The sequence below is a fragment of the Halichoerus grypus genome, chromosome 6 (assembly GCF_964656455.1).
Source record: "Halichoerus grypus chromosome 6, mHalGry1.hap1.1, whole genome shotgun sequence".
Lineage (NCBI taxonomy): Eukaryota > Metazoa > Chordata > Mammalia > Carnivora > Phocidae > Halichoerus > Halichoerus grypus.
This window is the reverse complement of record NC_135717.1, coordinates 178692385-178718400: the sequence shown is the minus strand read 5'-3', so window position 1 is coordinate 178718400 and position 26016 is coordinate 178692385. Positions and strand designations below refer to the sequence as shown.

Sequence of the window (26016 nt, the reverse complement as noted above, 5' to 3'; positions counted from 1 at the left end):
GCCCTTCGGCGGTGTGGGGCTGCTGGGGCCTCTGCAGCCACTTTTCGGGGGACCCACTTCTGCAGGCAAGGCTCTGCCCAGTGCGAGCGCTCGAGGGAGACGGGAGGCCAGAGAGGGGCGGGGACTTGGCCGGCAACTCGCGTCTCCATCGCGGCGCAGGTGGCTCGAAGGATAGTTGTTCCAGGCATTCTATTCGGTTTCGATCCACAGGCCTGAGCGTGCAAGGCAGCCCAACCGGGTCACAGAAATATTGGGGAGCGGGGGAGCGCCGGCCGCAAGAGGAGAGGCAGAGGCGGGCGCGGCCCTGGAGACAACGATGCCCCGCTCAGTGTTCGGATACGAGCCCAGGACCTGACACCCTGTGCGGACCCCACACCTCGAGGCGACCCCAGGGAGAACAAGAGCGGGAGACCCTGAATCGCTACCAACGTTCCAACTAGGCTGGGATTCGTGTCAGGCGGCTGGCAGGGTGTCAGCAGCGACCACGCACGCTCCCGCCAGCCTCCACTCCACACCCTTCTCGGGTTTCCCGGCTCGTCCGAGCGGCGCCCCCGGAAGCCCCAACCCCCGCCTGACCCGACTTCCCAGGGTCTCCCACGGCGCCGCCACCGCCTTCCCGGAAGTTCCTCCTCCTGGCTCTGGCCGCTCTGGCCCGAGCGGGCCCTTCTCGCTGGTGGGCTGGGCGCCGCTCTGCCGCACGGCGCTCCTCCGGCCGCCAGGGGTGCGGAGGCCGTGCCAGGGCCCCTCTGGCCCGCGGCGCCGCTCTACTGCTCCGCGGCTAGGTCCCTTCCGGTGCCGAGGCCGCCGCCTCCGGGCTGTTCCCCCGGCAACGGCTCGGAACCGTTCCCCCGGCAACGAGCGGCGGGCGCAGTCCCCGCAGCCCCCGCAGCCATGGACGCGCTGTCCGGCGCCGGGCCTCGCCGGGCTCGCGGCCGCCTGGGCGCGGCGTCCCCCGGAGCGCGGGCTGCGGCGGCGCCCTGGGCGCGCTTCTCGGCCTGGCTGGAGTGCGTGTGCGTGGTCACCTTCGACCTGGAGCTGGGCCAGGCGCTGGAGGTGAGCGGGGCGGCCGGGCGGCCGGGCGGCGGCGGCGGCGGCGGGGGCGGGCCCTGCTCTGTAGGCCGCCGGCAGCCCGGGAGCGGTCTGCGCGGGAGGAGCCCTCGGGCCGACCCCCCGGGCGGCCTCTTCCTCCTCCGAAGCCCCGCGCCGGACTTCCCCCCGGGATGCAGGAGACGGGGGCCCTGCACTTGGCATAACCAAAGGGGTGCTCTTGATTTTTCCCGGGAAAATCCGCCTCGTCTTTCCCCTCCGCCCACGAGCTGCGGGACCTCCTCCGCTCGGCTGCTCCAGCCAGAACCCCGGGGGTCAAGCAGCATTCGAGACGCGTTAGCTCTGTTGCTGTCACCCCTCCTGACTGTCCTTCAAAGTCCAACCTTTGTGGCTCTCCTGCTTAAAATCCTCCCGCACCTGCTCGTTCATTTAGAATCAGACCCAGCCTCCTTGTCCCTTCCCAGCCACGCCCGCCTTCCTTCTGTTGGCCAGCTGCGCCCCCCTCGCCGGGCCTGGGGAGTTCCCATCCTGGGCCGCTTCCCTTCCTCCATGCGGCCAGGGAGGGAGGGAGGCCTCCCTCAGGCCTGTCGGAATGGGCTTGCCTCCGCTCCGAAGGCCGGGGCGCAACACCGGGAGCTGTGGAGAGCTAGGCTTCGCCACACTGTCGGAAGGAGCTTTCTGAGAGCCCGAGAGCTAGGACACCCGTGACCGCAGATGGCTGCGACGAGCCTGAACCGCCATTTCCGGGCAGCCAGTGCAGTGGTGGAGGGAAGGGGTGTGTTCTCAGGCTTTGCTGAACCCCGAGAGGCTGTGGGAAACCCGAGGCTTCTAAACAAAAAGGGCCGACCCTTATGGAGGACTTTTGCATCCCAGCACTGTGCCCAGCTCTCCATGGACACCCCATTCCAGCACAGCCATCCCCACCAAGGGTGCATCCCCACCAGGTAGCCCCACTGGTCCGAGAGGCCTGAGCAGAGAGCTGAGATGATCTGCCCCGTGTTACAGAGCCCACATTCTTGCCGTTGCCCAAATTGCTCCTCAAAAAATCACATGAGAAGTTAAGAGATTCTCCTGCTTCCTTAAGGCATTCTCCCATACATCTTTCTAGAACTTAACCATTTAGAAAACTAATTCTAGGCGAATGCTATTAAAGGCTCTGTGTGCTTGGGCTTCGGAGCCTTTGGTGAGGTGACACAGCTCTGGCAGGGGGTGTTGGGGACCCAGGGCCCCTCTAAATCACCAAGTCTATGTGGGAATTGGGCCATGAATCTATCAGACAGTCCTCATCAGGTTTGCCTCTTGATCGGGGGTTATTTCAGTTGAACCTTCCGGGTTTTGAGGAGCACCTGCCCCATGCTCACTTATTCACAGCTTGGACTGCCTGAGCACCGCAAACACCCCAGCATTGTACGAGGTGCTGGGCTGCCTTCCAGGAGCTCATGGCCCACAGATGCTCTGTGGACAAATGCAGCTCAGAGGAAGAGGTAGGGCATGGCCAGTCTTGGAGGGTGGTACGGGGGCAGCCGGGCAGGGGAGAAGAGCCTGCTTCAGGTAACCCCTCCCTCAGAAAAGCCAGCAAAAATAAAGGAAGGAGCTGTCCATTCGTTCATCCAATAAACCAAGTGCTGAGCAGCCAGGCCCTACAGCACCAGTGCTGGACACGGGGAATGCAGAGTTAGGCAAGAAGACAAGGCCCTGCCCTCCAGGAGTTCACATTCTGTGCTAGAGACACAGTGGTTCAGGACCCTCAGCGCACACAGGCTATGGGGTGGAGGGGGGATCCAAGCTGATAGGTACACTGAAGCCTACAGGTGAGGCAGAGGAGGGCAGGCAAGGCCTTGGGGGATGGGGGGGACAAGACCCTGTGGATCAGCTGAGGAGAGGGTCTGGCTCCGTCATCCCAGCTCTCTGCGTCCCAGCACATCTGGGAAGCCTGTGGAGTGAACTCTGGCTGGAGGGCCCAAAGAGGCCCTCTGCACTGGGGTGTTCATGTCCTCCCAGGACATAGCTCCTACACTGCACAGTCCCAGGACCCTTTACAGTCTTAAAAATTATTGACTCCAAAAAGCTTTTTGTATGGGTCATACCTATCAATGTTTACTGTGTTAGAAGTTAAAACTGAGAAAATTAGGGGCGCCTGGGTGGCTCAGTCGTTAAGCATCTGCCTTCGGCTCAGATCATGATCCCAGGGTCCTGGGATCGAGCCCCGTGTCAGGCTCCCTGCTCTGTGGGAAGCCTGCTTCTCCCTCTCCCACTCCCCCAGCTTGTGTTCCCTCTCTCGGTGTGTCTCTCTTTCTCTGTCCAAATAAATAAATAAAATCTTTAAAAAAAAAAAAAAACTGAGAAAATTAGGGGCACCTGGGTGGCTCAGTCGTTAAGCATCTGCCTTCGGCTCAGGTCATGATCCCAGGGTCCTGCTCAGCCAGGAGCCTGCTTCTCCCTCTCCCACTCCCCCTGCTTGTGCTCGCTCTCTAGCTGTCTCTCGCTCTCTGTCAAATAAATAAAATCTTTAAAAAAAAAAAACTGAGAAAACTTAAAATACTTACTAAGCTATTGTAAAAAAACAAATGCTGTATGTGTTAATATAAATATTTTCACGAAAACAACCATATTTTCCAAAACAGAATTTAGTATCATTTGACACTTTCACAAACCTTTTTTTTTTTTTTTTGAAGATTTTATTTTTATTTAGTGAGAGAGTGCACGTGAGCAACTGGGCGGAAGGGCAGAGGGAGAGACAGAGGGTCTTAGAATCCTGCTGAGCATGGGGCCTGACGTTGCGGGCCTTGAACTCAGGACCCTGAGGTCGTGACCTGAGCTGAAACCAAGAGTTGGATGCTTAGCCTCCTGAGCCACCCAGGCGCCCCTTACTTTTATAAACCTTTTGAGCATCTGGTCAGATAGAAGAGAGCTGGATCCCCACATCAGCTTCTGCTGTGTGTCCTGTGACAGCGTGTGGTGCAGCCTCTGGGAACAGCCCTGCACACAAGGAACAGGATGAGCGTGAAGGAGGCAGCTTTGACCTCGCGGAGTCCTAGGGCTCTCTAGGACACTGAAGCACTGTCCTAGAGAGGTGCCTTCTCGAAGGACACGTGGCCACATCTGTCTTCCTCAGGGATGGCTGAGCTCCAGGAGCAGCACCGGTGCTGGCTGGCTCAGCAGAAACAAGGCCCTCATGGGCCTGGGAGGATGGGGTCCTCGGGCAGCACAACTCCTTGTTTTCTGCCTCTCTGACGGTCAACTCCATTCCTTTCCTCCTTGAGGCATGGCTCAACTTGGCCTTCCCTTTGGTCTCTGCTCCCAGGAGAAGCTGCACCAGGCCATAAACATGGGTTCCCTGGCCATGGATACAGAGGCCAACATGGCCTGCTTTGATGCTGCAAGACTCCTGTGGCTGTCAGACCAGATTCGGACCCCTGCCCTCAGTGTGAGGCCCGTTGCCCTAGCTGCCAGGCACCCGCCTTTCCTTGGCGCTCTTTGACACAGACACCTGAGGGCTTGGCTGAGTGGTCCTGTGGCCCCTGTCCCTCTTGGGGCTGTCCCAAGGTGCCTCTGTGGGTCTGGTCCCATAGACAAATTCTTTTCAGCTCCTGTCCCTTCTCTTGACCCTTCCTTCTTGTTGCCTCCTGAGCTGACATCTCGTTGATGTTTCTACACGACCTTCTTGTTCTGTTCTACCTCCAAGATGTGTTTTCAGGCACATCGCAGATACTGTATTTGGTGAGGGTGTACTCGCTGCCGCGGCCAGGAGTCCCTGTCCTCAGGACACTGGTATGCGGCAGAGGGGACAGAAGAGGGGCATAGCGGCAAGCCCGAGCAAAAAGGACAAGAAGCCACATCATTCCAGCATGGCACTGCCCTCTATCTGGGGGTTCAGGCAACACCCCAGGAGAAGCCTCGTTTCAGCTGAAACCCAGCTCCTCCTAGTGTTGAATTTTGGAGGACAGGGCAAGTAGGGGCTGCATGCATGCAAGCCCGTGGCTCCTGACCCCCTGTGGACTCCCAGCACTGCCCCTTCCGGAGAGCACAGGCCAGGGCAGCAGCAAAGCCCAAGGCACCCAGCTCCCCAGAAGATACCTCAGAGGCCCACTGGGAGTGAGGGCTATGGGGCCCCCTGCCTTTTTGGTATCCTACAACGAAATCCGTTCTGGCCTTGGGCCTGTGCATAGAGCTGCTGAACCTGAGAGCCAGGCCTCAGCCCGCTGCTCCTCTAGGGTGTGGCCTGCTCCTAGATCCCTGGGGGCCTGCTGCTGACCCTGCTGGGACCCAGGGTGCTCTCCTAGGGTTCTTGCTCCAGGGGGGGTACAGGCCAGAAGATCCCGGGTCCCTGACTGGTGGAGGTTGGGGACACAGCACTCAAGGTGCCGTCAACAGGCAGGGGTGCCACGGTCTTAGTGACATCTGAGGCAAGACCAGGACGTGAGGAAGCCAGCCAGGCCCCATCTCGGGGAGCAAGCCTGGGGGAATGGTGCAGCCCAAGACCCTCTGGCTGAGTAGAGGTGTCCCGGAGGTGGAGGGAAGGGGAGGCAGAGGCCAGCAGGCAGAGCCCTGTGATCACACTCGAGATAGGAGGCCACGGGAGGGCTCTCAAAACCACCTTCTGAAGCTGGGGGACAAATGTTGGGGACAGGAGAGGCGGGGAGGCCCGACCACAGTCCGCCTGAGGGGTGTGAGAAGGAGTTGGGGAACTGGCCCAGGTGTGGTAGCCAAGACAAGGGAAGGATAGAGTGGTCTCATGCTGAAAGGGCCCAGAGGAGGAGGCGGGGGCAAGACCAGCATTGCACCCGCTGCCCAGCTGATGGTACCAAGTGCTCTTTGTCCCTGCAGCTGGTGTACCCCAGTGACTTCCGGCTCACGGACAAGGAGGTGGGTCCTGGCCCTCCTGGGAGCAGATGTGGCCCTGAATTGAGCCGGCCCTCACCCAGTTTCCTGTGTTTCAGAAAAGCAGCATCTGCTACCTGTCCTTCCCTGACTCCCACTCAGGTAGGCAACCCCAACTGGGACGTTGGCTCTGGGGCTGGGGGTGGGGAGTGGGTAACAGGAAGAAGGTGGGAGATATGGCTGTCCAGGAGCCCCTGTGGCCTGGGCCTGGGCATGACCACCACCAGCATCACTGCCTGTCCATGCCAGCCCCACTCCCCGCTCCATGGAGACACCCAGAACTCCACACTGCAGCAGTTGTGGTCAGGTGCCCCCGATTTTCAAGGAAAGAGTGTCTCTGGGCAGAGTGATCAGTGGGGTCTGGTCCCCTTCATCCCACCACAGGGGCCACCAGAAACTGGGTCCTGGCCTTTGCTCTTCTCCGGGGCTTAGGTGTCCAGGCAGCCCTGTTTTTCTGTCCAGGCAGCCCTGTTTTTCTGTCCCAGACCAGTTGACTGGGCCCCACTGGGGTCTCCCAGTGTCCCCCCTGTGCTAGCTGACTGTACCGACGTGTGCTGTGTTTATTTTGGAAACTCTCAGGTACAGGAATTAGGGCACAGCCTTCCTTGAAGGCTGGGCTTTCACTCTGGGGCGTTTACGGCCCGGTCTCTGGTCCCCTCCCCGGCATGCTGGCAGGAGAGGTCCCAGCCCTGACGTGGGCTGGTGGGGGCTGCCTCCCCTTCCAGGCTGCCTCGGAGACACTCAGTTCAGCTTCCGCATTCGGCAGTGTGGCGGACAGAAGAGTCCATGGCATGCCGAGGACCGGCACTACAACAGTGGGGCGCCCGTGTCGTTGCAAGTGAGTGTGGGCGGCCTCTCCCCAGAGGCCAGGGTTGGGCAGCAAGCCCCGCCACCCCGTGGGACTGGCACCCCAGCCTGCATTGCGGGTGGGCTAGCTCTCCCAGGCCCCTGAGCTACTGACCACTGTCCCTGCAGAGATGTTCTCTGTCGAGGTGTTGGCCACCTTCTGAGCCAAGGACCCCCAGGCCTGACCCCCATGGCTGGAGAGAGCTGTAGCAGCCTTGGCAGGGGGACTGGGTGGGCGGGAGGGAACCTGGGTGGTGGACTCGGCCTGGCTGACACTGTTCCTTCCAGAGGGAGCCAGCACACTACTTTGGTTACGTGTACTTCAGGCAGGTGAAGGACAGCTCTATGAAGAGGGGCTACTTCCAGAAGGTGAGCCACCTGACTGCTCTGGGGTGGTGCTGCTGTGAGGCAGGGCTGGTGGCCATCAGGCTAGGGGTCCTGAGCCTCCAGAAACGCCCACTCCTCCTGAAGCCCCTGGCCACTCGGCACTGGGCAGAACTCACTGCCCTGGGCCATGTAGGCCGCCCTGCCTGGGCAGCAGGTGAGGGGTTGGGGGACGGGTGCAGCTGCACCCAGCTCTCCTGCTGGCCCTTTGGGGAGTGGGCCCTGCTGGGCTGCCTTGCCCGGCACAGCACCCTCGCCCTCTGTCTCTGAGCTCAGGATATCCCTGCTCCTTGCTGCTGACTGGGGAGGGGCCCTTGTCACACGTTCAAGATTAGGACAACTTCCATCTTGAACTCAGACACCATAAGCAAAAGCTGCTTGACTCCTGGGGAGATCATCCCAGAAATCTTGGCCATGTGCATTTCCCTTTGAAGGCCCAGGGCCCAGCTGTCATCTGAGGTTTCCCTGCCTTGTCTGAGGCAGGCTTTGGGTTTTCTTCTAATAACTCCAGAGTCCAAGTTGGCCCATTCCTGTGGGGTTTGTGGGATGCGCTTCCCTGGGCAGACTCTGGATGAGCCAGGCCTCAGGGGTCCCTGTAGACTCCTGAGTGGCTGGGATTCCATCTCACCGGCCCTGTGGGCCCTGCAGTCCCTGGTGCTGGTGTCCCGCCTGCCCTTTGTCCGGCTGTTCCAGGCGCTCCTGAGCCTGATTGCCCCCGAGTACTTCGACAAGTTGGCCCCCTGCCTGGAAGCGGGTGAGTGGCTGTCAGGTGCTTTCACTGTCCCAGCCGTGGCCCCCAGTGGCTTCGACGGGCTCCTGATGCTGGTCCCCTGTGTCCACAGTGTGCAATGAGATTGACCAGTGGCCAGCCCCTGTGCCCGGGCAGACCCTGAACCTGCCTGTTATGGGAGTCGTCCTCCAGGTGAGGGCTGGCCGTCTGGGGAGGAGAGGCCCCAGGTTCACAGAGACACCCATGCCCATCTGGCAGCTACTCCCTTTCGTCCCCCAGGTTCACGTCCCATCCAGGGTGGACAGGCCTGAGCACAGTCCTCCGAAGCAGTGTAGCCATGAGGTGGGGGCCCTGCTCCTGGGTCGGTGGTGCCGCACCTCCCACCTCCCCAGGCCTCCCTGCCCTTGCTAGGGGCCTGCCTGCATCTTGCTGTGGGGCTGGGCGCCCCCCGCCCTCTCCAGTGCTGTGGGGGTGGGGATGGGGATGGGGAGCTGTGCAGGGCAGGGGCTGTAGCCCCCAGGGGTCTCCTGGGGTGAGAGGTGCTGCTTGGGGCTTGCAGGGTGCCAGCCTTGCCCTCGGCCTGACCCCACCCACCTCTCCTCTCAGAACTTGCTGCCCGCCCCTGTGGTCCTCACCAGCGTCCACGAACTGGACCTGTTCAGGTGAGGCCTGCAGGCTGCTGCCTGTTGCCTGAGTAGGTGGTCAGGGGACCTGTGCAGGGTGGGGGCTGCCAGAGGAACCGCTATCAGAAGTGAACCCTTGGCCAGTTCCGTGAGGGAGAGTTGTGCAGGAGAGAAGCCCAGGGCCCTGCTGCCTCTGCCCACAGGGCAGGAAGGTGTCAGAAGTCAGGTGCAGGGAGGAAGCTGCTGCCCTGGGAGATACTCGCTGCTCCTCTCCAGGCCAGTCTGTGAGGGAGCCAGGCTTGGGAGACAGAGCTGCCCTGTGCTGCCGGCCTACACGTGGGGGTGCAGGGCCAGGTGCATCGTCGGAGTGTGGGGCGGCCCTAGGCACCCCCTCAGCATCTTCAGATGTCCTCGCTGCTTTCCTCCAGGGCAGTGTTCACCTAGAGCTGGACCTGCCGGGGGGAGGGAGGGCCAGGGCTGGGAGCCCCCACCCCTGCTGACCGGAGGCTGGCACTAGGTGCTTCCAGCCTGTGCTGACCCACGTGCAGACTCTGTGGGAGCTTATGCTCCTCGGGGAGCCCCTGGTGGTCCTGGCGCCCTCGCCCGCCATGTCCTCAGAGATGGTGCTGGCCTTGATCAGGTAGGCCGGGCGGCAGAGGGAGGGGGTCGGGGGCACCCGAGCGGCCCTGGCTCTGCTTATAGCTCGGCCTGCGCCCCCGCCCCGCAGCTGTCTGCAGCCCCTCAAGTTCTGCTGTGACTACCGCCCCTACTTCACCATCCATGACAGCGAGTTCAAGGAGTTCACCACGCGCACGCAGGCCCCGTAAGTGCCCTGTCCGTGCCCCATCCTCCACCTGGGCTCCACCACCCTGGGCCTGCCTCTGCCCCTTCTCTCTCTCTCTCTCTCTCTCTCTTCTCTCCTCTCTCTAGACCAAACGTGGTTCTGGGAGTCACAAACCCTTTCTTTATCAAAACACTCCAGCATTGGCCCCACATCCTCCGTGTTGGAGAGCCCAAGATGTCAGGTGAGGCTGGCCTGTCCTCTGCCCAGGGGACCTGGGGAGGTGGGGCCTGGAGGGCTCTGAGCCTGTGGCGGGTGGGGCTGCGGCACTGAGGCCCAGCACTGGGTGTGTTCTGTAGGGGATCTTCCTAAGCAGGTCAAGCTGAAAAAGCCCTCTAGACTGAAGACCCTTGACACCAAGCCAGGTGTGTGCGCCTTGGGCCGGAACCCCTCCTTCTCCAGAACCCAGGCAGTGGGCTCTGAGTTCTCAGGGAACCTTCTCTGCTTCACCCGGTTGGAGGTGGGCATAGATGTGCAGTCCCAGCCAAAGGGGGTGGGGCTATAGGGGGGAGGCCCTTCGGGACAGGGCCAGCTCTGCCCTCCTGCCAGGCCTCTACACCGCGTACTCGGCCCACCTCCACCGGGACAAGGCCCTGCTCAAGCGGCTGCTCAAGGTACAGGCTGGGGGAGGCCGGAGGCGGGGTGGGGGGGGTGTGCTTGCTCTGTGGGAAGAGCTGCATTGGAGCTGAGCCCGTGCCTGCCCTTCCCTTAGGGGCTGCAGAAGAAGAGGCCCTGGGACACACAGACAGCAGTGCTGAGACGGCACCTCCTGGAGCTCACGCAGAGCTTCATCATCCCCCTGGTGAGGCCCAGGGCAGGGGGGGTGCGGGCGGAGGGCCACGGCCTCAGGCTCACTCCCCTCCCCCACAGGAGCACTACATGGCCAGCCTCATGCCCCTGCAGAAGAGCATCACGCCCTGGAAGGTGCGGGTCCAGGTGGCAGTCTGGGGAGGGCCTGGGAGGGAGGGAGGGAGGAGGTCATGGGGTGTGCAGGAGTCCGGGGCTCTAGGCTGTCCCCACACATGCCAGACATCCCTCATAGGACAGAAAAATGGGGGCCACACATGAGGGGCTCTGTCCCGGGAAGGGTGGAGGCTGTGGGTCCTCACGTGGCTGAGGAGTGTGGCAAGGAAGGGTCCTGGCCAGCTGAGGGGCAGGGCTTGTGAGGCTGTGTCCCCCATCAACCTGGGCTCACCAGGCCCCTGTCTCAGACTCCTCCCCAGATCCGCCCTTTCCGCCAGGACGACTTCCTGCGTAGCCTGGAGCACGCCGGGCCCCAGCTCACCTGCATCCTCAAGGGCGACTGGCTGGGCCTCTACAGGTGGGTGGATGGCAGGTAGGGTCCTGAGGCTCCTGCGGTGGTTGGTGCAGACTGCCCTTGCACACGGGGTCACGGGGTCAGCCCACAGCTGCTGCATCTTGCTACCCACAGGCGGTTTTTCAAGTCCCCCCACTTTGACGGCTGGTACCGGCAGCGGCACAAAGAGATGGCCCAGAAGCTGGAGGCCTTGCACCTTGAGGCTATCTGTGAGGCGGTAAGGGGGAGCTGGGGCTGGGGGAGGAGGTGGGGGCATGCATGCCCAGAGCAGGGGCTGGGGGGCGGGGCACAGGGGCAGAGTGCGGGCCTTGGTGGTGGACGGCTCCATCTTGTCCCCAGCAGAACATCGAGACTTGGATGAAGGACAAGTCTGAGGTGGAGGTCGTGGACCTGGTCCTGAAACTTCGGGAGAAGCTGGTGAGATGCCTCCTGGCCCTGTCCAGCCTCCACCAGCCAGATGTGGAGGCCACCTGCCCCTGACCACCGCTGCCCCTGCAGGTGCAGGCGCAGGGCCACCAGCTCCCGGTCAAGGAGGCGACACTAGAGCGGGCACAGCTGTACATCGAGACGGTCGTCGGCTCTTTGCCCAAGGACCTGCAGGCTGTCCTGTGCCCTCCCTAGGACAGGGCCAAGGGGCGAGGTCCAGGGGCCTGGGTCTGGCCAAGCTTCCTTCTCCTCGGTGAGAGGTGGCCCCAGCCAGGCACGAGCTCCCGACCCGAGCTCCCTGCAGCCGCTGTCTGGCCTTGGCCCCCCCGTCGGCACCCGTGTTGTTTCAGCAGTAAAGGTGGCATTTGGAACCACAGCCTGGCCCCTGACTGTTGGTGGATCACGTGCTGGCCAGAGCCTTACCTCCCCCTGGGTCCCACCTGCCTGCTGCAGGGCCCCAAGGCTGGGAGGCGGGGCTGGCTTGGAGCCCTCCCTGCTCTGGGCACAGGGCCACCCGCCCCCTGTGGTGCCCACCTGCCCAAGCCCTGGGGCCCCAGGCCTTGTATTTGATGTGTCCTTTAGCCCCACCAGGCCGCCCAGCCCAAGACGGAAGGAGGCAGCTGTTAGGCGGACACCTCTTCTCACATGGCCAGCTACCCGTCTGGCGGGGTGCGGGGGGACCAGGATACTTGGCTGTTATGGTCATTGGCTGGGGTGGGGCAAAGGCCTGTTTGCGGGGCGGAGCTCTGCCCTGTACTTTGTTGGGAGGCTGCCAGGAGGGTCTGGGGCATCGTCCTGGGTCCCACTCTTGGAGCACCCAGCCAGCCCCTCCCGTGTGCTCTGCCCAGTGCTGCTGCTTGTCTGACAGGCACTCGAGCTGCCTCCCTCCCATGTGTCCATCCACCCCCACGTGCAGCCGGAGGGGTTTGGGACTCTAGACTTGCTGGAGGCCCTCAGCTGCGGCCCTCCTCAGCTGCCACAGCCTGGAGCAGTGGGCTCCTCGGCACGGAGCGGAAGGGCCCTCAGAGGTGCTCACCCCCCAGTGTGGCACCGTGCCGTGCTGGGCCCGGCGGAACCCAGTGGCTTAGCACAGGGTGACGGCATCGTCAGCCAGTGGGAGGGTGGGCGTGCAGTGCGAACCCAGCGTTGTGAGCCTGCAGGTAAGTCTCCCGACCTCCAGCCTCACCTCAGACCCCTCATCTGAGCGGCGAGGCTCTGTGGGTGCCTGACTGGGCTCTGCCCCACGAGGCCTGAACAGGGCTCGGCCGTCTCCCTGTGCACAGGCCCGGGGAGGTGCTAGCCCTGCTCCTGAGTGGCTGCAGAGGGTGCTCACTGGCCGCGGCTCTCCCTGCGCTGAGCTTGGCAGGGCCACGGGGTGCATGGCGTGGCTCTCAGAAACGCTGCTTTCGACTCGTCCACCTGACAGTGGCCTAAGACAGCCTGTCTGAGCCCCGTGTGGGGCAGGGTCCGAGGGCATGGCTGTTAATGGAACAGAACAGAATAGAGCCCGACAGGGGCAGTGGACCCAGGTTTGCAGATGAAACAGGCCAGAGCTGGGGAGTGGGAGGCCCCATGTCGGCCCAAGATGCCACTCTGGGCAGCCTTCCCTGGCTGTCTGGTGTGGAGGGGTGACCTCCTCACCCGGGGTGTGGTCTTGAAGAGGGTCTGCAAAGATGCCAGCACCTTTCTTGTGGCTGGCTGGTGCTCGCGCGTGCTGTCTAGGGCCAGGGCCAGTCCCAGGCCCCCCGAGCGCTGTGGCTGCAAGGTGTGTTGGGAGGCTTGGGAAGTTGACCTGGACCCCGCTCACAGCGGTGACCCCAGACATCACTCTAGCTTGTGCTTGAGTGTCCAAGCACTGGGCAGCCACTTCACGTGGTTTTCAGAGGTCTGCTGCAGGGAAGGGGCTGTGAGGGGGCCTCCTCCAAGCTGCCAGGGACCTTGGCCACCATCAGTCCAGGATGGCCCAACCAGGTTCCCCCAATCCCCCGAGTCCCCCTCCTGGGGATTTGAGGGCTGTGGTTGGGGCCCCATGGCTGTCCCTCACAGCAGTTCATCCTAAGGACCACTGTGGGCAGGAGCTCCGGGGAGGGACTCCGGGCAGGGTGGGCAACGCGGCCCGGGGTGGAGAACCCAAGGCTGAAGTGGAGAGGTGTGAGGGAGCACGTCTCCTGGAGTGCCTGGAGCCATGAAGGGTCCCTCTTCCTCACAGCCTGACCTCTCTGCACAGAGGTAGCCTCGGGTGGGGGCTCCGTGGGAGCCGGGCATGAAGTCCTGCCGGCTCCATTCTGTCCCCCACGAGCTCCCTTGTTCCCTCCTAGGATCAGGCCAGCCCTGATTTGGCTGAGTTTCTGTTCCCCAGCAGGACTGCAGCAGACAGTGAAGGGGAGGGGGCAGACAGATGAGGCCCTCCTGCCCCTGTCACCCCAATCAGAGCCCCAAGGGCAGGAGGGCCCCCAGAGGCAGGAGCCAACTGGTCCAAGAGGGTGGTGTGCTTGGTCACTGAGGCCTCTTGAGGTTGGAGGGGCTGTGTGCTTGTGGCCGTGGGGGACTTGTCAGCCACACCAGGGACAGGAAGGACAGTCCTCACCCCCATGCTTCCTGTGCTTTATTTAAAGATTCCCTTTTAGTCTGGGATAGTGGCCTTCCCACATTTCTGGTATTAAAATGTCCTTCAGTGACAATGCCTGTCTTTTAGCTTCCTTTTTGATTAAAAAAAAAAGTTGGCGTTCTTGTCAGACCCTAGTAATTTTAGGGGTCCTCTGCAGTGGAGATTGGGTGGGCCTTGGTGTGAATGTGGTTCAGGGCTGAAGGAGGGAAGGTTTGGCTTGGTTGGTTGGGGGTGGCCGGCAGCTGAGATGTTGGGAGGACTGAAGGACATGCTCCTAATGCTCCTAAGGGCTTCATCTGGTTGGAGTTCTTGATCACTCGGGGCAGGTCTCAGGGTGGAGGGAGCTGGAGGGTGTGGAGGGGACAGGAGGAAGTGAACAGTCTGCAAGGAGGGGAGGGCAGCATTAGAGGGTGTAGGAGTGCCAGTTAGGGTTTGGGCAATAGTCCCTTGTCTTCCCCGGGTCCCCAACTGCTGCTCGCCCCACCCCTCCTGTGACTGGAGACTGCAGGTGAGGGGCAGCAAGCGCTCACAGGACAGCTGGCCCCACGGGGAGGGTGCCCACCTCTTCTCAAGTCCAAGCACACAAACCCCTGGTGCTGGTCCTGGGGGCGGGTCCCCAAAGGCCCTCTGGGAGGCAGCAGGCGCGACCTGTAACCCTAAGAGGTTGGGGGGCTGAGGCTCCCGGGAACTGGTCAGGGCGCAGCAGTCCCCGGCCCGCGGGGACCGCAGGGGATGCGGCAGGCCTGAACCCAATCTGGTGGTGGCCCTGGTGCCCGATGGCGCCCGAACCGCGAGGTGGCTGGGGCAGGGGTGGCTCGGGGCGCTCCCAGTGGTGCCCGGCCCAGGGGCGCGCGCTCCCTGCCCGAGAACCTGGGCTCGAACCCGGCCGAACCTACCCCGCGACGCGGCGGGCTCTCTGTGGCCGCGGGGCGCACGGAGCGCCCCTCCCTCCTTCCCCTCTCCCCCTCCTTTTCTCCCCCTCTCCTCCCCTCTCCCCTCCTCCCCTCTCCCCTCCTCCCTTCCCGCCCCTCCCTCCTCCTCCTCCGCCTCCTCCCTCTCGCTCCTCTACCCCGCCCTCCCCCTCTCCCCGTCGGGGGCGGGGCCGCTGCTCCCGCGCGCTCCGGCCCCTCCTCGGCCACACAAAGGCCCGTCTCCATGGCAGCCGCGCGGGCCGGAGCGCAGCGCCGATCGCGGCCCGGGCGCCATCGAGCCTCGGCGGCGGACGTGCAGGTACCGCGGTGGGGGTACAGGGCCCATGGTGCGCCCGCGCGGGTCGGGGGGCTTCGCCGTCAGCGCCGCTCCGTCCCAGTCTGCGCGCTGTAGGCGCGGGGACCCGGGGCAGCCGCCGCTCCGCGGGCGTTGATCGGGCCTCGGCCGCAGTCCGTGTGCCCTCGGCTCTTCCAGGTGGCCGGCGAGGCCCGCGGCGCCGGGGCGGGTGGGGGAGGTTCGGGTCTGGCCCGGCCGAGGGTCTCCAGCCCGGCGCAGCGCCCTCTGGACCGCTTGGACCCCTTCTGGTTTCCGATCGTCCCTCCCCGCCCATGCCTCCCACCTCTCCAGACACCGAGATCCGTGGGCAGGGCTGCAATTGTCCCTGTTGTGCAAGAGCTCGGGGGCCCCCACCCACCTGCCCCCAGCCCAGCAGCAGTTCCAGGGTGGCTGAGCCCAGGCTTCCCCAGGGGGCTGGACCCGCAGTCAGGGCTTAGCAACCCTCCCCCTCTACACCCGCTGGGGCTCCTTGTAAGGACCACCCTGTGATCTCCCTGGTCTCTGCTTGGCTGGGTGTAGAAGGTGGGAGCCAGGGTTCCGGGGTGGGACTAAGGGCAGCCAAGTCCCGGTGGCCCTGGGCCTGCCTTCTCCACAGGGCCTGCTAAGGCGGTTCCTGGTGTCCTTAATTGGCATGGTGTTTAGGTAGACATCCTGGATCCCAGAAGGTCTCAGAACTGTGTGGGTCTGGGGGCATACCTGGTGCCTGGGCCCTCCCCTCACCCTCTGTGACCCACCACCTCTGCATCCTTCCTCCTGCAGGAAGCCCTCCTGGCTGGGCTCTTCCCACCCCTCTGTGATCAGGCTGATTAGCAGATTTCTGGGGTCCCTGAACTCAAGAGCCCCGGAGCTTCCTGCCACGTCACTAAAGCTTCTCTTCCCAGCAACTTGGAAAAGGAAGGAAAGGGTCTATCTGTGTCCACTGTGGCCTGTGGCAGTGGTCAGGACCGGGGGCAAAGCTGGGCCCCAAAGCTAGTGGAATATTCTGGGGCTTGGAGGGTTTTCTGGCCTGTGCCTGCCGCGGGGAGCTCCCTCTTCCATGTCTAACTTAAGCTGGGCCCTGTGGAGAGTGGGGGAGCAGGAGGGTGGAGGGATGCAGCTTGACCCATGCCCAGATGTTAACGCTGGCGTGGCCTGGAGTTGCCATCTGAGAGTCTGAGAGTTGAACAGCTGGTGGAGAGGCCACCCTCTGCTCTGAGGTGAGGGTCCCCAGGAGGGTGGGGTCAGCTTCAGCCCGGCTGAGCCTGCTGGGTACTTTTGTGGCATGTCAGCTTTTAGGAATTCCCGGAGAAGATTAAGGAGAGACAGGTGGGCTCCACAGATCTGAGCCTCCCACCTCTTCCCAGCATACCTATGGGGGGGGGGGGCGCACCTTGGTCTAAGGGGTGGGCCCCTCTGTGAGACCTGAGGTCTGGCCAGGGGTTCCTTGCCCCAGGGGGGGAGGGAAGTCACTGAGAAAAACAAGGGTTTGGAATGTGAGTCCCCCCTCCCCCGCCGGCCGCCTGCCAAGAAGGAATTATTTTGGATTATCCAGCCGTGTCCAGCCACCCAAGGGGGGGAGGCTGCAGCCCTGGGAGAGGGATCCACTTCCGGGGCTGAGGGTTGAGAGCACCAGGAGGGAGGGACGGGCAAGTCTGGGCAGCTCCACCACCTCCCGAGGCTGCTCAGACCGGTTGGAGGCGGGGTGGGAGGGGATGCGTCACCCTTGGTTTGGAGATTGTAGGCTGCCTTAGCCAGCCCTGCTAGCTAGCTTGGAGTGGACCCAGGCCCTTCCAGGGGAGGCCACAGGGCTGGAGGGGCCCTAGATCCTGTCCTCGGGGCCCGGGGGAGGGACCCAGCCAGGGGACCCCTTCAACCCCAGAAGACTCAGCACTATGGCCTGAAGGCCTCTGAGGCTGCTCTCCATAGCCAGGTTCAGGGACACACCTTGGCGAGTTACTCACACCTGGTGCTTCCCAGGGATGACGGGGAGCAGGCAGGGGCGTGACTTAGATTGCTCAGGGTGAGGCGCTGAGGTCTTCTCAGGCCGAACCTCAGGCCACCTTCCTGTACCCCCTCAAGCCCCTCCTCTGACAGTCCAGCCCACAAGTGAGGGGTTCCCCAGGTGAAGAGATCAAAGCCATTAATGGGTCCCTGCGAGGAGCTGTCTGGGACACCGCCTCCCCTGTGTGGGCTCCCTGGGTCTGTGCCTGAGTGTGCCCGCCAGCCATGTGCCCAGCAGCCCCTGTGGGGACCACATTGGAGACGCAGAGCCGGCAGCTTGGGCGGAGTGCAGGAAACCCAGGGCCCTGGCCCTAGCCCAGGGGAGTGGAGCAGAAGAGATTGGATTGGACGGCACTGGGGTGGGCTGGCAGCCTGGGGAGGGGTCCATATGGCCTATGCCCATCTTCCCCAAGAGGGCACGCTTGCAGGCACTTGAGCCATCCCAGGACTGAGGCCACTCTGGGAACATGGCATCCTGTTTCCTGCCTTGGACCCACATCTTGGGCCCAGAGCCGAAGATCCCCCTGCGATGCTGGGTGTGGGCAGGGGTGCACTGGTGAGGAGAGGCTGTGGGTGCCAGCGCCCTCCCCTGTGGCCCCTTCTCTGCTCTGGGCGGGGCCACACGCAGGAGCCATGCCCTCTGCCTCCGGGGGCTGTCTTGCTGTGAGTTGCCTCAGTCCCTGCTGCCGCAACAGGTGCCCGGCAGGAGGCCTCGTTGGTGGGGGAATAAGCTTTTCTTCCCTGTGGAGGAGACTCCCGTGTCCAGAGCCTGCCTGCCTTGGACACAGGTTCGGGTCTGGGTAAGGCTGGGGGAGGAGGTGAGCAGGTCAGACCCGCCAGAACGCAAGCCCAGGTCTGGCCAGTTGGCGGGGCTTTGGTGGTCCCCTGCCATAACTTCTGAGGTCACCCCGCTTCCCTGGGGGCTCCCTGGGGGCTAGGCCCTCGCTGAGGGTGGGGGCTGGGCAGAGTCCCTCCTCCAGAGCCCAGTGGGTGTTTGTGTTTGGGGTGGGGCTGTGGGGTGGGGTGGGGCCAGCCTGTGGCTAATTGTCTGGACTCAAATTCCAGGCTGACGGGGCGGGATCAGGGGCCTGTAATTGGCTGGTGGGGTGGGAGCCGCGCAGCTTCTCTTTTCTCCTGTGGTCCCTACACACCCTTCCCCTCCGTGGTTTCACATCTCCTGACAGGCTCCTAGTTCCCTCTGCCTCAAGGCTAGGAGGACCTTGGTGCTCTCAGCTGCCCTGGCCTGGCCAGCCCTGGGTCAGGCCAGCATACAGCTCACCCTGCCTCAGTGGGTCACCTCCGGCAGAGCATTTGAAGGGCTGGGCTGGCCCTTTGCTGTTCTGCTCGCAGGGCCACCTGAGTGGGTCTTCGTTCCTCTGCTCTGTGGTTGATTCACAAACTCGTGACAGTGACTGGACCCAGTTCCCTGGAGGGAGCCTGGTGTAGCCATGGATGGCGATCAGGCTGGTCACAGGGACACTTGCAGGGCTGGCCTGGGCCCAGAGCTGGGCTTCTCTTTCCCACTTTGTCTCTCTCTGTGGTCTCCCCACCCCACCTTCCCACATCTCAGCCCCCCTTCCACACACACAGACTGGACCTCTCACTGCCACTTCCCACTGTGGCTGGCGCTAGTCCGCCCCAGTGCTTGGTATCTCTGTGCGGGTCTCACCCCCAGCTGGGACCGGGGGCATCTGCAGACAGGGCCGGGCTCGGGGCCCACAGCCACGTCCTCAGCCCCTGAGAGGCACAACTTCCGAAGCCTGGTAGTCCCCCGTCATCGTGCTAGGTGACTCCTGGCCCCAGGGCCACGGGGAGGGAGAGGGAAGCCTTTTGGGTGCAGCCTGCATTCTGACCTCAGCTCTGCCATCAGCCCTGCCCTGGACAGGTCACTCTCTGGTACAGAGACCAAACCCCTGGGGTCGTGCCCCCTGGCACCTCTGGCACAGCTGGCCAGCAGTTCCCATGTGAGGCTCGGGATGGAGAGGCCCACTGGGGAGCTCAGATCTCTGTGCCCAACACTGCCCCAGCTGGGCCCCCTTTTCAGGAAAAGCGAGAAAGAGAAAAAGGTTTGATGTTAGTCTTTCAGGATGCCACCTGATCCACAGAGCATCCGGGCAGGAGCGTCTGCCCCCAAGGCCATTCTGGCTGGCCCTCTGCTCTGGTCTTGTCCCCTGAGCCAGCATGCCCCCTGTGCGGGCCATGGGCCATGCGCTGGGTGGGGCCTTGCAGGGGTGCCACTGGGTCCCCTCCCAGCACACCACTGGGCCCCAAGCTGGCTGTTGGAGGCAGAGGCCATCCCGAGAGGCCCCAGCAGGCAGCGTGGGGGACGGGGACAGAGGGTGCTGTTCTCAGCTGGGTCCTCGTGCTGGGAGGAGGAGTGCCAGGCAGGGGCCTGTGAGCAGCCCCGATAGATCAGGCGGCATGGCTCTGTCTGGGGGTGCAAGGGGGCCTGTAGCACTTGTGGTTCAGAGGCCGTGGGGTGGCAGCTTGGTGGGGTGACCTGGGTGGGATGGGGGCCCAGCTATAGAGAGGTGGATTCTAGACCCCCACCCCCATTCCAGGAGCGCCAGGGCATAGGCCACTGCTTGAGGTGAGGTCTTCTGTGGAGAAGGTGGTAGCAAGCCCTCTCCTGCCTAGCAAATAGGAGAAGCCGTTTTAAGTCAAGCAGAGCAAGGTGGCAGGGGTGAGTGAGGGTGGGTGGTGGGTGGGAAGGGATCCAGCATGGTCCATCTGCCCTCCTCTTGGAGATGCTCCCCACAGGGGCCAGGAGACTTGAGGGCTGGCCTCCTCATCCCCCTCTTGGCATCAGGACTGATTTGGGAGCCACCCAGAGGGACCTCAGGAACCAGGAGAGGGTGTCAGGATTGGGGATTGGAGGCCAGGGAGAAGGAGGGGGGCTGGGCCAGCAGTGCTTCCTGGAGGTGGCCCCTGGTCTGAGCACAGGCTCAGCATCTTGCTGAGCCGGAGGGGCTGGGCTTGGCCGCAGGCAGCTGGGCCTCCTTCCTGGGTGCGTCCTGGGGAGGCCAGCCCCCACCTCCTCCCTGAGCCGTCCAGCCCCGGCACCTGCATCATGTCACACCACCCCGCCTCGCTCTGAGCTGGGGCATTTCCTTACTGGGGACTCCTAGTTCCTCTGCCCTCCCCAAACCCTGACTATTTGCTATTGTAGGGTTCTGCCTGCTGCCCCACCTTTAGCCTGGCCCCCAGACCCTGCCCACCACCCCAAGCACAGTGCACCTTGCCGGACCCCCAACCTTGCCTAGACAGGACACTTGAATGGCAGGCGGCAGCCTGGAACCTTTCCCTGCACCTGCGTAGATGGCCCTGCCCCCGCCCTTCCCGCACATGGTCCCACTCTCCAGACCAACTGCAGGCCTGCACAGCTCTGCCAGCCCTCTTGGCCCCTCTGGGCAGCCTGGGCTACGCCGGTGCTGGGGCCCCCCAAGACTCCTCCCACACACAGCCCCTCACGGCCCAACAGCCTGAGTCTGGGGAACTTCCATGGGCTGTTTGTCCCGGGGACACTCGCTGGGTGTTGCGGAAGGAGCCCTGTTGGCGGGTCCTTCGTTGGCATCACAGATGTATGTGCCTGCCCATGTGTGGTCACGTGTGCGAGCGGTGGCTGGTTTGCTGGCTTGGCACAGCGCCCCAGGCTAATTGTGGGGTTCGGTAGTGATCGAGGAGGCGGGGCTGGGGTGACCGCCGAGGCGCTGACAGACTGATGGGGAGATTATAGGCCTTGCTTGCTCCTCACTTGCTCAGGCCCTCACCCGTCCGCCCCCCACGCCCACTCCTGCCTCCTGCACACGGCCCACAACGGGGGCTCTGGGTGGGGGCTGGTCCTGGGCCAGCTGCAGGCTGCCCTGGGCTGCAGCAGCCAGTCAGCTGGGAGGTGGGCCTGCAGAGGGGAGATGAGTGGGAGCAGCTCAAAGGCGGGGCAGACAGGCAGGCCGGGAGGCCAAACCTCGGGACCAGTGGCTCCTGCCTGTCATTGAGGCCCAAACGCCCATAGGACTGCCCTCAGCCTCTTCCAGGTCGGGTGTGGGGGCTACTCACATGGAGCCCCTCTGTGTCTGCACAGCTGTCTGAACTGCTCCTCTTACCTGGGTGGTGGCTGGAGACCTCATCTGTGCTCTGGGCGCCCCGCAGTGTCCAACCCCCCGCTGGCCCCAGCCTTTAATCTGGCCCCTCCCCATCTCTCGCCCCCTCTTTCTGTCTCTCAGTCCGACCATAGGCTACCCACTGCTGAGGTTATCTCAGGAGGATGTCCACACGTGCCTACAGGCCAGGCCCATCCTGCCAGCTGTTCAAGTACTGACTGAGGCCACTGTGCGAGCCAGGGGAGGAGACCGTTCCCGGGTCCCCAGCACACCGCAGTTCGGTGCACACAGGAAGCTGTCAGGGGCTCTGGGCCGAGCAGATGGGACGGGTCAGCGGGCCCCAGCCTGGTCTTCCCCGGGGAGCACAGGGCCGTCAGTGGAGAGTGTTGAGCTGTGGAGTGTTTTGATCCAAGGACAGCCCTCAGCGACCCCAGAAGGGCCTAAGCATGTCCAGATGGGACATGGTGGCTGGGACTCAGGAGGGAGGCATCGGAACCTAACAAATCCCACCTCTGGCCCAAGGGCCTGGGAGGCCAAGGAGCTTGGGGACTACTGCCTGCAGGCAGGGTCCACAGAGTATCACTTACTGAAACTGTGTTCTCGGGTTTTTCTGAGCCACCTGGCCACAGTGTTAGGCTGCAGTGAGTGGGACGGGAGAGCTGCCCGCTTGCCGACAGCACGGGGATCCCAGTGTGCACGGGCAGCCACGAGGGACAGACAGGGAGGGGGCTGGAGCACACACACCCAGGCTTTGATGAGCAAGCTCGTGAGACACCCAAGGGCAAGGGCTGGATGCAGATAACCCTGGTCACAGTGTCCTCAGGCCTCAGACAGAGTTGCTGAGAGGTCACCTGGATGCTCTCAGGGGGAAGAAGCATCAGAAGCCTGAGTGGGAGGCTGGTGGGAGGGGGATGGGAGCAGAACGGGCTGGGGTTTCCCTGGGCACACGCTCCTTAGCCTTGGGTCTTGGGCCTGTGACCTCCTCACTGCCACCAGCTACGGGTGACTTCAGGCTGAGACCCAGAGTCCAGACTTCAGGAGGCTGGGCACTCCCCCCAACCCAGGCTGGGGATGGACAGTCGGGCCCGCAGTCTAGGCAGGTAGGAGGAACCTGGCCCCAGGAGCCCTTGCTGGTGGAGAGGGGGTCCTGTGGGAGGCTCTGGTGGCGCTGACGCAAGTCTAAGGCTACGACGTCAATGTGTCCCTAGAGCCCCGCCCCGCCCCACCACGCCCCACCCCTGCCCTAGGTGCTTGTGCTGGGAGAGTTCAGCCTTCGCCCGGGTCGGGGTCATGCAGGCTGCTGCTAGGGCCAAGGTGGTGGGTGACGGGCCGGCAGCGAAGGAGGAGGCCGAGCCCTGGGACTGACCCACCGGGCCAGGAGGACTAAGGCAGGTAATGGCCGGTCGTGCGCTGGGCTGAGCCAGACACCAGGTGAGCGCTCCGCGGCGGCGGCTCCCCTTGCCCACGTGACCGCCGCCGCCGTCATTGTCCGACCCGCCGGCGCGTCCTGGGGTCCCGGGTGAGGCTCGAGCGCCGCCCACGTGCTCCCCTCCGAGGGTGCGCGCGGGACGCGGGGCCGTTCCCAGGTGACGGTGCCGCGCGCTCCGGGGAGCCCGGCGGGGACGCGGCCAGGGCGGTTCCCCATCCCCCCATCCCCCAGCCGACCTCTGACCCGGGGCACCCGGCGGGCGGGGCTGGGCCCGCAGGACCCCGGACGTCCCGGGGGGCGCGCTGGGCGCCCACCCCTCCCGGGCAGGTACTCGCCCCCCCATCCACGCCCCTCCCTCGCGCTTGTTTTGAAAACAGCCGAGGCTCGGATTTGCCGGCGATTTGCCGGCAAAATCGCCGGCGTTTCGGCCTGTTTTGTTTCCTCTGATTTGTTTAACGCTCCCCGCTAATTGCAGATTTGCATTTTCGTCGGGAGAGTTGAGGCCTGGTCCCCTGGCTGCCAGCTGCCGGGCGGGGGAGGGGCGACTCCCTGGCTTCTCACGTGGCGCTTTGCCGCCGGCAGGCTGGCTCCCCGCCCGACTGGGGGTTCCTAGGGCCCTCCACACGGTGCCAGGACACCCCCCACGGTTGGGGGGGCAGTGGGCTGTATCTGTCCCCACCTGGCCTTGAACCGCCCCCCCCCCAAACCTCCCTTTCTCTGTGTCTGCCTGTGCCTGAGTCCTCATCTTGGTCTCTGGGCGCCTCTTCTGTCCCCCTTGTCCTATCCCAGCCCCATCCGGGTTCCTTTCCGGAGCCCACAAGTCGGCTGGCCTGGCTAGGGACAGCCCCCAAGCTGGACCCCACCTCCACCAGGCCTAGGTGCTGTGTATTGTTTTGATTTCAGCGTTAAGAAATGGCTCAGTCTGTGTTGACTGGAGAACAGTGGCCTGGACTCTGGCCGGCACCCCAGACAGAGCCTTCCCCCAGGTGGGGCTGGGGGCTGTGGAGGGGGAAACTGACAGGCCCCAGCTCTGGAGCCCCGTGTGCAGTGAGGACTCTGCCCTTCCTGTTTAGGGGCCTTCTGTTGACATTTTTTGGGGTGGGGGGTGCAGAACCTGCCCATGCAAGGGGCCCGTTGCCCGTGACTTAGAGGAAGACAGAACCTGCGGGGAACCACAGGGACCCATCTGGCAAGAGACTCTTACTGCTTCCTGCTCAGGAGGAGGTGTGGGGGAGAGACCTGCCTCCCATCCGTGCTCTGACTGGGGCAGGGAATAGCGCCATGTGTGAGGCTTGGGGATCAGCTGCAGGGGCACCTGTGTGTTCAGCCCCTCCATTTGTGATGCCATCAGCTTCCTGGTTCACTGGGCTCAGGCCTGCAGGTGCCCATCAGCCAGCTCCTGTGTTCACATGTGCTCATGGCAGGCCTGTCAGTGAAGGCTGTAGACCGCGGAGGATGAGTGACCATCCTACAGGGCCAGGTCAGGGTGGGTATCTCGAGATTCTGAGGGATGGGTAGTTTTCTGGGCAAGGTGTGGGGGAGAGCAAAGCAGAGACATCCGAGTCACCCAGAGTACCACCCCCACTGTAGGCACAGCCATAGGACTTCCACACATGGATTTGCTTACACTTCATGGCAGTTCACTGAGATCGATTTTGTGATTACCCCCATTTTACATGGGGAAACTGAGGCACGGTGTAGCTTTGTAAATAACCCACATCACCAAGATAGAAATTGACAGAGAGCTGGCGTTTGAATCCAGAAGTCTGGCTCCAGGGGCGCCTGGCTGGCTCAGTCGGTGGAGTGTGTGACTCCTGATCTCAGGGTTGTGAGTTCGAGCCCCAGGCTGGGTGTAGAGATAACTTAAAAATAAAATATTTTAAACAAAAACAAAAGACAAAAGTCTGGCTCCAGAGTTGTGCCCTTGAGGCTCTTCCGTGTGGCAGTGTTGGCTGTGTGTGCCTGTGGGGTGGTGGACTAGCCATGGCCTCAGTGGCCTGTGGTCGCACAGGAGAGTGGCCTTCCTGAGGCAAGAAAGCCTGGCTGTTGGGGGAAGGATGGACTAGCTGGGAGAAGCTGGGGCCCCAACAGGATTGGGTGGTTGAGAGAGGCATCCTTGAGTTAGGAAAGGCCCCAGGACTTGGTGGCTGAGGAAGGGAGAGGTCCAGGTTTCATTCTGCAGGAAGTTTTGGCTGGAGGAGCCTGATGTTGGAAGAAGAAATCAGTGGGCTGCCTCTGGGAGGGTCTGAGAGTAGGACCCAGCAAGGTCAGTCAGGCTAGGTCCCTGGAGGGGGTTGTGTGCCTGTGGGGGCTGGGTGGATGAGTGTGTGTAGGCTCAGGAAGAAGGTGTCCCTTGGAAGAGGCCAGCCTCTCTTGGATTTGCCTGCAGCAGACAGAAACACACCACCCTGCCTGGCGGCTGGGGATTCCTAGGCATGCCCCGGGTTGAAGTTCAGAGCAGACGCACACGCACACGCACACGCACGCACCCCCCCCCACCCCCCGTCTGGGGGCTGAGGACGCAGGCATGCCCTGGGGTGAAGTTCAGAGGCTAGATGGAGGAGGTTGAGGCATCAGGCAGAGAGGCACACGGAGGCCGGCATGCTGTCCCTTCAGGTGGGAGGTCTGCATGAACTGTTGAGTCCATGTGCTGTGGACCCCAGCACAGTTTCCACCTGCGACGGCCACAGCCTCCAGGCCAGGCTAGCCCCTGCTTTCTCAAGAGACTGCATCATACTGACGCCCAGTGGTTTGCCCCCTGAGTTTGCCTGTGGAGTGGCCCTTTGCCCCTTTCACACAGGCTGCATTCAGTGCCTTTGGCAAAAGGACACCCCTCATCCCTGCACCCAGAGCCCTGAGCCCCTTGGCCTGTGCTCCAGTGCGCACTGCCCTGCCCTCCTTGCCCCAGCTGGTCTCCCTTGGATCTGCCATAGGTCCTGCCCGGGTTTGCTCTCCAGGAATGTATGTTAGAGTGTGCCGCACAGGACGCTGTGGGATGGGGGTGGGGAAGGGCCTGGGCCTTGTGGAGGAGGTGTTGGAGGCACAGTGGTGAGGGTGGGGGGCAACCGGTCTGGGAGCCAAAGGGGGGAGCAGGAGTGGCTGAACCTTGGATGTGGGGAGGGGCTGGCATTGGCCAGGAAAGATGGTTGGGTCCAGAAAGCCATATCCTAAAGCAGAGTGGAGCTGGAGGGGGTGGGCTAGGGGGAGGCAATCATTATCATTAGGTATATATTCCTTTTTATTTAGACAATATGTGAATATATCCCTGTAAAATTTTTTCAAAAATTGGTAAATGAAGTTATTTTGCTATCCCAGTCCCCTCCTCCCTGCCCCCAGGCTTTACTACCATTTTCAGTTTGAAAGAAAGCTTCTAGAACTTCTCAGCAATTAAATTGATGTCCACATACACGCCCATGGAGACACACGGGCTCCTGAACCGTGGCAGCCCCTGGTATGTCTAGGCTCCATGGGACTCAGCACAGACCACCCCCGTGTGGGCCTGGTTGGGTTTTTTTGGAGTGGGGGGAGCTCTGGTTG

The 26016-nt window shown here is 62.9% G+C and overlaps 1 protein-coding gene across 7 annotated transcripts; it reads left to right on the top strand.

The window, feature by feature from the left end:
* The first annotated feature begins 493 nt into the window (after nucleotides 1–493).
* On the top strand, nucleotides 494–11472 carry DENND6B (DENN domain containing 6B). Of its 7 annotated transcripts, none has more exons than XM_036113791.2 (20): nucleotides 769–1053; nucleotides 5875–5913; nucleotides 5988–6030; nucleotides 6654–6766; nucleotides 7063–7143; nucleotides 7807–7912; nucleotides 8001–8080; nucleotides 8168–8230; nucleotides 8495–8550; nucleotides 9029–9151; nucleotides 9239–9334; nucleotides 9442–9536; nucleotides 9652–9717; nucleotides 9902–9966; nucleotides 10065–10154; nucleotides 10223–10276; nucleotides 10564–10673; nucleotides 10785–10887; nucleotides 11010–11087; nucleotides 11169–11472. In XM_036113791.2, exons 1-20 carry the CDS (start codon nucleotides 892–894, stop codon nucleotides 11289–11291), a joined length of 1746 nt encoding a protein of 581 aa, XP_035969684.1. In that variant the 5' UTR covers nucleotides 769–891; the 3' UTR covers nucleotides 11292–11472. The 7 variants fall into 7 exon arrangements, 6 of the variants coding, with proteins under 6 accessions (XP_077932936.1, XP_077932934.1, XP_077932935.1 ...); XM_036113792.2 differs by having other exon boundaries at nucleotides 772–1053; nucleotides 11013–11087; XM_078076810.1 differs by having other exon boundaries at nucleotides 709–1053; nucleotides 5875–6030; nucleotides 6695–6766; nucleotides 10594–10673.
* Nucleotides 11473–26016: the final 14544 nt, after the last annotated feature.

What these genes read in the sequence shown, in the direction of transcription:
- DENND6B (XM_078076808.1), top strand. Translation starts at nt 892, where the DNA reads ATGGACGCGCTGTCCGGCGCCGGGCCTCGCCGGGCTCGCGGCCGCCTG. An exon ending in GACCCTTGACACCAAGCCAG is followed by an intron (nt 9,718 to 9,901) that starts GTGTGTGCGCCT and finishes CCCTCCTGCCAG; the next exon opens with GCCTCTACACCGCGTACTCG. An exon ending in TTGAGGCTATCTGTGAGGCG is followed by an intron (nt 10,888 to 11,009) that starts GTAAGGGGGAGC and finishes TCTTGTCCCCAG; the next exon opens with CAGAACATCGAGACTTGGAT.